The 13,102-nt window shown below is 33.6% G+C and overlaps 1 protein-coding gene across 1 annotated transcript in view; it reads right to left on the reverse strand.

Annotated features, from left to right (window-relative positions):
• KPNA3 (karyopherin subunit alpha 3) overlaps positions 1 to 13,102 on the reverse strand; it is a 95,811-nt gene that overhangs the window by 19,022 nt on the left and 63,687 nt on the right. Inside the window, exons 3-10 of the mRNA XM_063102165.1 lie at positions 8,846 to 8,935; positions 8,628 to 8,657; positions 8,485 to 8,537; positions 8,253 to 8,348; positions 5,292 to 5,377; positions 2,766 to 2,852; positions 2,234 to 2,403; positions 987 to 1,031 (exon numbers count right to left, since the gene is read on the reverse strand). Of these exons, the coding sequence (XP_062958235.1) occupies positions 987 to 1,031; positions 2,234 to 2,403; positions 2,766 to 2,852; positions 5,292 to 5,377; positions 8,253 to 8,348; positions 8,485 to 8,537; positions 8,628 to 8,657; positions 8,846 to 8,935 (657 nt within the window). The remainder of the gene's footprint in view (positions 1 to 986; positions 1,032 to 2,233; positions 2,404 to 2,765; positions 2,853 to 5,291; positions 5,378 to 8,252; positions 8,349 to 8,484; positions 8,538 to 8,627; positions 8,658 to 8,845; positions 8,936 to 13,102) is intronic.

The following is a 13,102-nucleotide window of genomic DNA, read 5'->3' on the forward strand; positions in this document are numbered from 1 at the left end:
TTAGTTGCTTTTAAGATTCCATCCTACAAGCTTAAAATCCTAGAATGAGCTGGAGAAATGGTATTCAATTTTTATATATAAACTATATTGCCTTGTGAGAAATGCAAGCAAAGTTGTATTTTCTTTATCCCAATGATAAATTACACATAATTTTGGCACACTTGTGTGTGTGTGTGTGTGTGTGTGTGTGTATAAACAAAGATAGGATTATAAAAATACAAATATGCAACAAATAAGAAAGAGATCTTAGTTGAAACAACAGAAGCTAGATCAATGCTAGATTCACTGAAATTTATCCATTGTTTTATTCCTAGGAAGAATAACAATTCACTTTGGTGTAATTAGTAGAATTTTCAGATTGCTCAAATATATCAAATTTGCCAGAATATAGAAAGTAAATATTTCATTAAATCTCACATAGTGAAAAGATCATCTAAAAATTGGGCACTGCATTTAAAACTATCCTCTATATTCTTCAGTTCCACACCTAAAAAGGTTGTAGCCTGGGAGACAGCATAGTTTCATAGAAAATACACAAGATCTGTTGTTAGAAGACCTCAGTTTGAATACTGACTCTGAATCTTACTAGCTCTACAACTTTGGACGAGGCATTTAACCTCTTCCTGAGGCTCAATTTCTTCTGTAAAATTGGGACAATAATGTCTAGCCTACCCACTAAAAGAATCAATGAGCTAAAATATGAAGGTGCTTTATGAAGTTTTACGACTTTACAAATATTAATACTTAAAAACCCTACATAATAATACAAATAAACTAACTACATATGTGGTAATTTTAAAGTTAGAATTTTTGCTGTCTGAGTGACTTAAGCTATAAACCTAATTTAAACTTAATCACATTTCTGACAAGTACATACACACTGTAATAGCTTGACAAGTTGATAAAATATATGTTGACACTTATTTAAAAATCCCTGCAGTTCCATCAAGAGCAAAATCCCACATTTATGCTTCTGCTTTACTTACATTTATGTCCGTATGGTATATGAGGACACATAAAGCTGGCAAAATCTGAGGAAAAAGATAAACAATAAGTAACACTAAAGTTGATGAATATGTCTTTGTAAAAATAAACTGTGACACAAAAACCAGTAAATACTGTTTGTAGGGCAAGAAAGACAATGTTAAATCTGTTTGACTATCTATTAGGAAAACAAAAATCTGATAAATTCAATCTGAAAAACCAAAAGCTTATTTCAAATGTCCAATTAAAACATCCAAATAAATCTGGCAGAGATAAATGTACTTTAAAGGAAAAACAATTGTTTTCAATAAACTTCTTCATGACATATAATGTCAAGTGGAAAGAATGGAGATGCAAATACATAGTTACAGCTATTTAAGAAAAGCTACTCTTAAAACTGCCGTCACTGTCTCACCTGCTTAAATAAAAATAAGGTTTTATTTAATAAGCTACTTGAGTCAAATTAAAGTTTTTGAGATCAGCTTTAGTCAAGAAAATTAAAACTAGTATGAAGTATAATGCTTTGTTGAATTCAGACCTTACAGATCTCCATTTAAAGTCTAGGAGCAAGGGAACAGGTGGTGGTGGGAATCACACTAAATACCTTTGAATAACAACAAAAGGTAGCAGAACCTGGCCAAAGACGTCAATTATAAATATATACAGTCAATAGTTCTGTACACAGTTAAATGAATAAAAGTTACATAGGATTTTTTAAAACTCAAAATACTCAGATCCATTTACATATAGAAGTAAATAGGAAAGTTTTTTACATTGCTTAAATTAGTAGATTTAACACAAAGTATGTCACACTTAACATTAATTTTGTCAGAAATCAACTGAGCTTTTTAATGCAAATTCGCTCAAGAACACTTGCATGTAAGTGCACTAGTTTTATGTGCAGCAATCCCTTATTTCTTTTTTAGCATTAAACCAACAATGCAATGCAGAAATAAAACAGATTTTTTTTCTTTTTGTATTTTTCTGTTTGAATTTTTTGTAAGTTTTCTTTTAATGAAAACAGTCATTTAAAAATAAGCATTAGGACAGACTGACATTCTTTCAAGTATTGTTAAGACACTCAACTTTTATTTCACAGGAGTCAGTAATTAAATATGATACGTTACTTAAAAAAATCTCATACCTGCAATGAAATCATAATATGTGTTATTTCATTCCCTGTGCATAAACACTTAAAGCATAAACATAGGGAAAATATACCATCTGGCCTTTACAATTCTTCATTTACCTCCTGAACTGTCTCCATAGGCGGTGGGGGGTCCTTATTCCTGCAGAGATTGACAATGACCCATGTGACGTTCCGAAGGAAGGTGATGGGAATGGAAGGATTGATGAAGGACAGAAGAGGTTTGACAACTCCCAGTGATATGACATAATCTCTACATTGAGGACCATCACCTACAGAAATGAAAATTGTATTTAAAAAAAAATTTACATTCAGGATGAGAAAGTCTGAAATGTATGCAATGGCTCATGTTGGGACACTGATGTTCTATGTTTCCTCACCATTAGTCAAAGGCATCAAATGATGTTTCTCCAGATTTTGATTTGGGGAACACAAATTTAACCTAGCAATCCTGATAGCAAATTGTTCCTCCTTTTCAAAGTCATATCACCTTTTAAGTTAGTATTTATGAGGCAAGTAGATATCAACCACATTAAATTCAGAGGAAACATAGTGTGTAATGGCTATGCCAATGCAAGAAAAAAGTTAATTAAGATTCTTAATTGGAGTCTTTTCAAACCCAAATGCAACTTACCTATAATGTTTCCCAAAGCCCATACTGCTTGTTCACAAACATTCTGATGTGGTGAATGGAGAAGTCTCAGAAAAAGAGGTACTGCATCTGTAATAAAGAAAAACTACTTTTATACTGGCAAAATGTTGAAGAGTTTATAAATTTCAGCCTAAATAAGCTGATAAAATACACAGAGCCTGGCACATTCTACTTTCCCAATTTATAGTTCAGTGGATAAATAAATGTGGCAAATACTTGTACCCTAAAAATAATTTCAGAATCTTCCCCTAGTAATACTCAAGTAACACACCAACTGACAGTATCTAAAGCCTGCGACTAATTAACTAAAAGAAAACAGTAGCATGAAATATTTCCTATAATTAAAAAAAAAAAAAAAAAAAAAAGTTCCTACCCCAAACCTTAAAATGTAATACTTTAGTTAATGTAATCTCAATTCCTCATATGGGATAACCAAAGAATTGATTAATCTCATATCAGGTCTACTTTATATTTTAAAATAATTTATCTCTGTAACCCTTACTCTTCATATAACTTACACATTATACCCATTTCCATCTCTTAAATCTCAATCGTGTATTACCTCTAGTATTTTTTGCTGTATCTATGTACTACCTATATTTACTTAACTTACTGAAACTGATTCACACTTTAACAGCTTTATTGAGATATAAGATTTTTAGTATTTATATAGAGTTCTGCAGTCATCACTGCAATCTAATTTTACAACATTTCCATTACCCTCAAAAGAAATCCTATACCCATGGCAGTCACTCCCCTTTCGATCCTCTGCCAACCATTCCTCCAGCCCTAGGCAACCATTAAATATCTGCTTTATGTCTTCATAGATTTGCCCATTCTTGACATTCCATAAAAATGAAATCATTGTGTGGTTTTTTTGGTGTCTGGCTTCTTTTGCGACTATCTAAAACTAGCTAAAACTAGTTCTATTTCCCTATCTCAAGTTGTTTTATAAAAGTTGTCTTGCAGGATATGAACTGGGCATGTGCATAGAGAAGGACCTTGACCTCCAGATGACCTCAAGCACCGCAGGAACCAAAGATCTTCAGTCCGTGGACTAAAAAGCTGGAAATTGAACCATCAGAGCCTTTCATGAAGTGAGGGGTCCGTCAGCAAGGGAGATCTGGCATCCAATAGCTTCATAACCATATGCGGACTGAATTGTAGCTAGCCAATCAACTTCTGTCCCATCATACGGCCTGATCCGAAGCTAGCCGATCCATTTTGCCTCATTACCATATATGGCCTGATTCAGAGCTAGCCAATCAATCCACTTTGTCCAGTCATATGGTCTGATTCTGAGGTAGCTAACCAATTTTGCCCAATACCCCTTAAAACCAGCCCAGCATCTGGATTGGGGAGACAGATTTGAGAGCACCTTGCCTCTGGTTTCCTTGCTGGTTGATCTCGAATAAAGCCTTTTCTCTTCTCAAAAACTGGTGCCATAGTATTGGCTTTTGTGCACACTGGGCAGAGAGCCTTTGTTCAGTAACACTTTCACTTAGCATAATGTTTTTAAGGTTCATCCAGGTTGTAGCAGGCATCAGTTACTTCATTCTTTTTTATCGCTGAATAGAATTCCATTGTATACCACATTTTGTTTATCCACTCACCAGTTAATGGAAATTTGGGTTACTTATGAATAATGCTATTGTGAACATTTGAGTACAAGTCTTTGTGTGGACATGTTTCTGTATTTCTTGGTTTCATCTAGAAGTAGAACTGCTGGGTCATATGGAAACTCGATGTTTAACCTTTTGGGAAACTGTTTTCCAAAGCAAGTTCACAATTTAACATTCCCACCGACAATGCGTGAGGGTTTCAACTGACTCACATTTTTAACTTAACTGATTTTATCTATCAGTTCTGTAAAACTGATATTTAAAGCCCCAGTCTAAAACTGTTCTCTTTCTGTTACAACTAACACCTAAGTGGAAACTTTCTCCTTGACATTTCTTACTGAAATATCTGAAAAAGAACTGAAAGAGAATAGTATTCTTACTATGTGATTCAACAGAACTTATTGCTACATCATGTACTACTAAAAATCACCTTGATTACCACCTAAAGTCAGCTAAGTGTCCCACACTGTAAGAAACAAAGTACTTGGTGATATATAGTTTTTTTCCCAAGAGCTTGTAGTCAGTTTTGGTCAACATACCAATAGTTATTGGCTCATTCTGAGATAAGCAAAATTTTAAAAATATATGTTATAAGCTAAAAAGCATACACCACTCAGCATCTTAAACAGAAACTTAAAATCCTGTTATTAGAGGATGGTCTCTACCCCAAAAGATAAAACTCGATTCCCTTTTTGGTTAGCACAATTAAAAGTACTTAATGATAGATTAATGATACCTATAGGAAAGATATCTGTCATTGAAAATAACTTTAAAAATTCATCAGCTTAAAAATGCTAGAAGATAAAGTTTGGTCTTTACTATAAAATTCTACTTCCATGCCATCATTAAAAGAAAACACAGAGTGTAAGAAATTTAATTTACTTACTAGACTGTACAACAGCTTGAGTCTGTGCAGAAGTTCCTGATGCTATATTAGTTAGTGCCCAAGCAGCTTCAAACTGTAATGAAGGACTGTAAAAAACAATTAAAAATCTTTTTAGACACATAACTACCACTTCAATTTATGAATCTCAGGCCTGTATGGCTATCCCTTATACTGTCCTTGAATTTCATCTTGTTATATACAACTGCCTGCTGGACATCACTATCTGAATATCTCACTGGATTCCAAAGCTAGTCATTATAAACCCGCTTCTTTAAATCTACTGGTAGTTACAACATTTAGCCAGTCATTATTTCCCTTGACTCCTTCCTCTACTACAGACACTACATCTAATCAATAAATCATGTCAATTTTACCTCCTAAATACTTCTTACATTTACAGAATTGCCCCCTAGGTCACTGTGCTAGTTGAGTTCCTCATCAGCTCACTTGAATCACTAGGTTCTCATCATCTCAGCTGAATCACTGCTACAGCCTTGAAGGCTAGTCTTAAAGCTGGGATTCCATCTGACGCCATTACACCATCAGATTTACAAACTGGAGATATTACAATGACATAATTTTGCTGAAAAGAGATTATAATTTGAAAAAGTTATGAAAGATCTCACAAAGAAAGTGAAAACTGAACTAGCTTTTCAAAGATGGACTAAAAAAGGCAGGCACTGACAGCTGGAAATTTCTTTTTAAAAGGTGCCATGGGTGGAATGATCATGATGTGTATGGATGACGAGGAACAGATCAAGAGAGTTAAGCCAAGGAGATATGCAAAAAAAAAAAAAAAAGTATGTGTACTGAATGGTGAGAGTGGAGAGTGTGTCTCAAATCCCAGGCATCAGAACTTGGAATTTATTCTATAGACATACTAATTATAAAGTGCTATTGAAAAAGGGAATAAAGAAAATAATGTTGGAATCAATGATATGCAGAATAGGTAAAAAAAGGTTAAAGGCTAATGTAGGAGAGACCTGTTAAAAGAAAACTATGGACATTAAGTTAGCATAGATAGCCAAAAGAATATAAATTCCCTTAAGTAGTATACCAAGGTAGCAAGGGATGTAGTGAGCAAAAACTAAGACAAGCCAAAAGTTAGAAAATTAGAACAAAAGGCTGCAAATTGAAGAAAACAAGAGAGGTTGTTAGTATCAAAAGGTTAAAGAGACCCAAGAAGGAAAATGTTTTAAGGAGAATAAATGTCCTAGTGTATAGCAAACAGTACAGGTTAAAAAGATGAAATGGATGAGAAAGTGTAAGAACTACATGATGAATTCTGACAGAAGGCAAGGGATAAGGAGGTATCAGAGGCAGAGGAGAAGCTAAAGGACAATAAGATCAAAGATGATAAGATGGTGTACGTTGTCCCAGACTGGAAGGAGAAAGAGCTATTAAGCTGGTTAAGTGGTTTGGCAAAATACCGGAAACAGGGGCCTTAAATGAGAAATGGAAACATGTAAAAACTAAAATTACAAAGCCAGGAAAAGTATTCCAAAATGTCATGTGAAAAAAGAGAAAGAGATAAGATGTAGAAAAAAAAAATGAGTACAATAAGTAAACAATAAATGAACATCATAAGCTTGATATTATGTAGAGTGTTTTGTACATATATATAATTTCTATTCCTCACAACCACCTAATTTTTATAGATGAGGTATCTGAGGCTCAAAAGCCACTTGGGTTTTGGCTAACATCAAACCCTAATTTTAAACCGGGGTCTACTTCACTGTAAAGTCTACGGTCTTTTACACTATAGCACCACTTCCCACGACAAATCCATAAAGTCAGATCCAAACCACTGACAATTTTCTATTCTTGCTTTAGGTGGTGGTTACACAAGTCTGTGTTTTATAATTATTCATTAAGCTTTCTATATTTTAGCATACTTTTCTGTATATATTCTATGTTCCATAGATGTACCCACACAAATGAGTCTATGCCAAAGCTGGAAAGAAAAGGAGAAAATAAAAAAAAAGAAGAAAAGTGAACCAAGAACAAAAAAGGGGTCCTAAAGGTGGAGGCAGAATTTATTTTCTAAACAGCTGAAATAAAACTTACCTTTACTTAAATAAAACTTGTTATAGAAAATACACATGACAGTATAAAAATTGGTAAGGGCCTGGGAGTGAAGGGTGAGGAGAGTTGTGGCACACAATGGAAGCAGAAGGTACTTTTAAATACCCGTGGTATCTAGTCAACTGAAAATTCCTGGACAACACCTTGCGAAATATCCCAACTTTCAGTCTAAATGCTCTTAAATGCAAAAACAGAATTTGTTTTAAAGTATTTTGGAGTTCAAACCTCCATTCTCCCCAGTTAATTCAAACTGGTGAAGTTTAAGATATAACACTGAGATATCTCTAAACACAAATGGAAATAAGGCCAGTACCTCAAAAGATAACAAGTGATATTCTTCCCTTTCTCTTCTGGATAAGTATAACTTGCCCCCTTATTCTTAATTTGCCACAAACAAAAAGCATGATGTTGGACAACTAATCATGACTGGAGTTCTGTTAAAGACAACACAGAGATCAGCTGAAATATTCCCAGGGGAAAAATGAGCCACTTAGTTCTGGAAACCATTCATGTTGACTCAGTCACGAGGTTAATCTATATATAGAATCATAAGCAAAGAGTGACTCAAACACTATTTGGGTGTTTTAAAATATTACTAATAAAAAAACCCTAACTAATAAAGACTAAATATTTGAGATAAATTAGAACAGGCAATAAAAAGCTAAACATTTCCTAGAAAATATATACATATTTTAGAAACTAAGAAGAGAAGCACTTTAGGTCTGCTGAATATGATCATAGGAGAATTACATTAAAAATGCATGACAGCAGAAAACATAATAAACACAAAACCAAACTGAGCCCATTAGTTAAACAGCAATCCTAAATTTTAAGTTAACTAAAAAAAAGTGAATAGGGAGTCAAATCTATACTTACTTATCATCCCTTTCTAGACATTTGACTAGAATTGGTAAAATCCCAGATTTTATTAGGTCATCAATAGGTGGGTTTCTGTCACTGGATAACAGTTTTCTAGAAAAAGAAATATAAGAAATTAATTACTGTAATTTTCAAACTATGAACAGAAATAACAATGTACTCCTTCTAAACTATCAGCTAAGACACATGAGGTATGACATAATTCTCTCTTTGGACAAATTAGTGTTACCTTGCTGCCTGGACAGCACTCAGCTGGACCACTGGGTTATCACTTGTGGCATTCTGCAAGACCAAATGTAAATTTCAGAAATTAAAAAATAAAAAATCAATTTCAAAACACTTCAAAATGAGAATATTAAATTAATAACATACCTGCAATATAGCTTCTAGTGTTACATTTTGCTTAAAAAGAAAAAAAGATAGTTCAGCAGAGTTTGTTTGCACAATTACAATCAAAGAGCTTATCTGCTAAAGTCAGAGTTAATCTACCTTAATTATTATTATAAAATTCGTTTTATATTAAAAATGTAGTTCTCCTAGTTACTATAAAAATTAATTTTAAAACACTTCAAAAAAACAAGGTAACTTACTGCTTTAAAATCAGCATCAACATCTGAATCTTCTAAACTTTCTTCTTGGGGAACATTTCTTTTTTTCAATAAGTGTTCATCTCTTTTGTTCTGAAAGACAACCAATAAAATGCTTAAGAAGTCATGAAGGCTGTTGTTAATAAGAAATCTATTAAAATTATTTCAACTTTACTAGGCAATTGTGAAACAAATCTGAATCTCTACATATGGATAATATGAGTTAAATGTGCATACTGCAAACCATTGACAAGGCCACATTCTGGCTTTGGTAACAAAATTAACTGGTTTACAGTCCACCTTTTACACACACACACACACACACACACACACACACACACACACACACACACACAAGTCCACCTTTTACACACACACACACACACACACACACACACACACACACACTCTCTCTCTCTCTCTCTCTCTCTCTCTCTCTCTCTCTCAACTGTTTTGACCAACACTGTACCTCCAGATACTTAGTGAGGATTTAAATTTGGGGATGCAATATTGTTATAAACACCTACCAAATATATTTGAACTAGTATGCCAATTTTCATCTACTTATTACTAATGGCTGTCTGAAGCAATTTATAAAAGAAGCCAGCTAACTAGGAAGAGATCAATGGTCAAATGTTAAGGTGTATATATGCTTATTGGGAGTGTGGAGAGTGGTAATCCATTAACATAAATGCCACCTACTTGCCACCATCTCAGATTTAAACTCTTGCCATGTGGCTTTTACAAACAAGAATACTAGCAAATATATTTCTACATTTTATAGGACTTCAATTGTAATGGTAACCTGTGCCATTTCACATAACATGTAACTTGGAGTAAACAATCAATTTTCCCTAACCTTTTGGTTTGTCTACAGAATTAATCAAAATAAATTAGATCAAAAAACTTAATGATTTCTAATATCCTCTTCAACTTAAAATTCCAAAGGGTATAATTCTAGTGTTCAATATAATTATTTATGGACGTGTTTGATTATAACAAAGTTATTGGAGAGGTATCAACACTGATGTTAAAATTCAGATCAAACAGAAAATTAAAACTAGAAATATATATATCTGAATCTTACTGGCTTATCTGCATGACACTAGTTTTTGTGCTGTGTATAAACAAGCATGTTTAAACGAACTGATGCCTATATATATGCTAATCATTAGGAATTTACAAACTTCCACTTATATCACAGCATACTTCTTTAGTAACTACTCAACCAATTCTAAGTTATTTTTTAATTAAAGCATCTCACATATATTTACACCCATGCACTGATGTTTCACATAGTCTCAAGTGGCTTCCCACAGAATGCTTATTAATTTACAATGGGAAAACTTGGCAGACAGCATCTTGACCAAGAAACAAAAGATATCACTACCAATAAAGGATAAATCAATATCATGTGCCTCCTGGCCTGGTACACTGAGAAAGTAACGTCACTTCTGTGGTATTCTTGACCAAAATAATTAAATAACCTGAGAAAAGGCAGACAAACCCAAACTTGCCATTCTACAAAAAACAGGCCTATACTCTACAAAACGACAACTAAACAATGAATATCTGATCTTGAACTGGATCTTGGGTTTATAAAGGACATTACTGGGAACAATTTGCAGAGACACAGTTGGGTCTATGAATTAGATGGCAGAATTTTACCTATGTTAATTTGATAAATGCACTGTGGTTATGTGGGGAAGTATCTGTTTTTATGAAATATGAACTGATGTATTAAGGGTAATGGGGGCATCATGCTTGCAACTTAACTGGTTCAAGAAAAATATATATACACATAGAAAAATTAAAGAGAGAATAAAGTAAATATGGAAAAATACTGGGTGCTAAGTGAAGGATATATGGTGTTTTTTGTACTATCCTTGTAACTTTAAATTTCAAACTACAAATATGATATTGTTTCAAAATTTTAAAAAATCTATGCATTACACTCTGTGGTTTACAATATGTAGTTTAAAAGCTGTTATAGAATATGGTAATTTTTAACATTTCTTGTATTTAATCCATTTAAAAAGTTTCAACAAAGTTTATCTACCAACAGGTTCCTCTCCCCCACCAAAATTATTCTAATCCTGATCCCATTCCATTTTCATTCTCTATTTTCTTCTAACTTTTCCATAGCCTGAACAATCAAGCTTCCAAGCCTTTTAGGAATCTTACTGCCGCCATTCCTTTTCCTTTCTCCCTCCCCCATAAATACAACTAAAGCCTGCTATACACACAGACCCCAAATCTGGGGATAGCATTTTATCATTACATATGATGTATGCTGTCTTTTTTGGTAGATACCCTTTATCTAGTAAGAAAGTTTCTATTCCTAATTTACTAATATATTTTTTTCTTTTTAAGCCATGAATGAATGCTTAATTTTATCAAATTGTGCTTCTTTTGCATCTACTGAAATGGACATATAATTTTCCCCTTTCATCTGTAAATGTTGTAATTGATTTTCTAATGTTAAACATCCTTTCAAGTCCTGGGATAAACCTTTCTGGGAAATTTTTAAAAAATATTCATTACTGAACCCAATTTACTAACATTTTATTGAGGATTTCCCCCTCCTCCTGTGTTCCTAAGTGAAACTGCCTGATAAGCATCTTAGACTGTCTTGGTCTGGTGCGTGGGGTCATGGTTTCGCTAGCTTCATAAAATGAGTTGGGAAATGTTCTCTTTACCTTCTCTGAAATCATTTAATAAGGCTGAAATTATCTGTTCCTTGAATATCCTCTGGAGTTCCACCTGTATCTTTCCTTTTGCAGGAGGCGTGAGAGAGGTTAAATTTTTAGCTACTGATATTGATTCATTTAATTGCTTTTAGATCTATTCAGGTTTCTCATATCTTCTTAAGTCAGCTAGGTAAATTATTTTTATTTTTTCTGCTAGGAAACTGCCCACTTCACCTAAGTTTTCAAATTTACTGGCAAATAGTGGCTTATATTCAAATTGTGGTAGATTGTTTGCAAAAATGGCAATAATTCCCCTTCCCACATCCATGTCTTTGGGTAGTCCAGTCCTGCACTGATTCTAGGCATAGCTACGTGACTTGCTTTGGCAATGGGACATGCAAACAGATTTGAAAAGTGCTTATACATTGGGGCATGTGCTCTCTTGCTGCTTTTTTTCTAAAACCATCATGTGAAAAAGACTGAGCCAGTGGAGGATGAGGCTATGTGAAGGAAAATCAAGGTCCCAGCCAACAGCCAGACACTTATGTGAGACCATCCTGGAATATCTAGTAACCAACCAACCCACCAGTTGACCAGAGACAATAAGAGAGCCCAGAAGAAAGCAGCTAAACAGTCTCAGGCCAAAAAAAACCCCCACAGAATTGTTAGCTGAATAAAATGGCTGTTGTTTTAAGCCACTTAGTTTTGGAGTGGTTTATTATGAAGCAAAAACTAACATGCACTAATGTTTTAAAATTTATGCTATATTGAAAATTAATATGCCTTTAAAAATTCCTAGTATTATTTATTTGTTCATTCTCTCTACTTGCTTTAAATTTCCCTCGTGAAGTACATACAACTTTAACTGCATTCTACAGGTTCTGACATGTAATATTTTTTCTACTGCTGATTTTTAGGTATTCCTAATTTCCATTAGAATTTCTTTGATACCCAATGTATTTGAAAGTGCTTTAAAACTTTCACAACTATGAGGTTTTTATAACTGTCTTATTCATTGATTTCTAATTTAATTACATTGTGGTCAGAGAATATGGTCTGTGCAACACACTGAAATTAGCCTATATTTGCTTTATGCCAGAGGTTCCCAAACACTTTCCAGACTACAGCATAGGCCAAAGGAAATACCTAACAGTTTCTTTTACCAAGTAAGTAGGTCCAAACAACTTAATAATCGTTTCGGAAAAGGGAAAGGAGAGAAAAGAAAAACATAAATAGGAAGAAAAAATTATTTCATCCTTATATAAAATACGTAATTGAAAGGAATGCAGTGTGATCTAATGTTCAAATCATGAACTACCTTGAGATCTAATAGTTCTGTGGTGTCTGAAAGTTATAACTGTATTTCTCTCAAGATTTAGAATATCCCAAGGTCCCTCTGAGTTCACTGTGGAACCCCATGGTACCTCAGTGCATAGTGTGGAAACTACAGCTTTGTAATATCACAAAACCCATTTCCAAATATGTATAGAACTTTACATGTTTATTAGATAAAACTTCTGAATTAAGCTATTCAAATTTTCTATCTCCCATTAATTCGTGTGTTTTCAGT

Source organism: Cynocephalus volans, chromosome 7 (assembly GCF_027409185.1).
Source record: "Cynocephalus volans isolate mCynVol1 chromosome 7, mCynVol1.pri, whole genome shotgun sequence".
Lineage (NCBI taxonomy): Eukaryota > Metazoa > Chordata > Mammalia > Dermoptera > Cynocephalidae > Cynocephalus > Cynocephalus volans.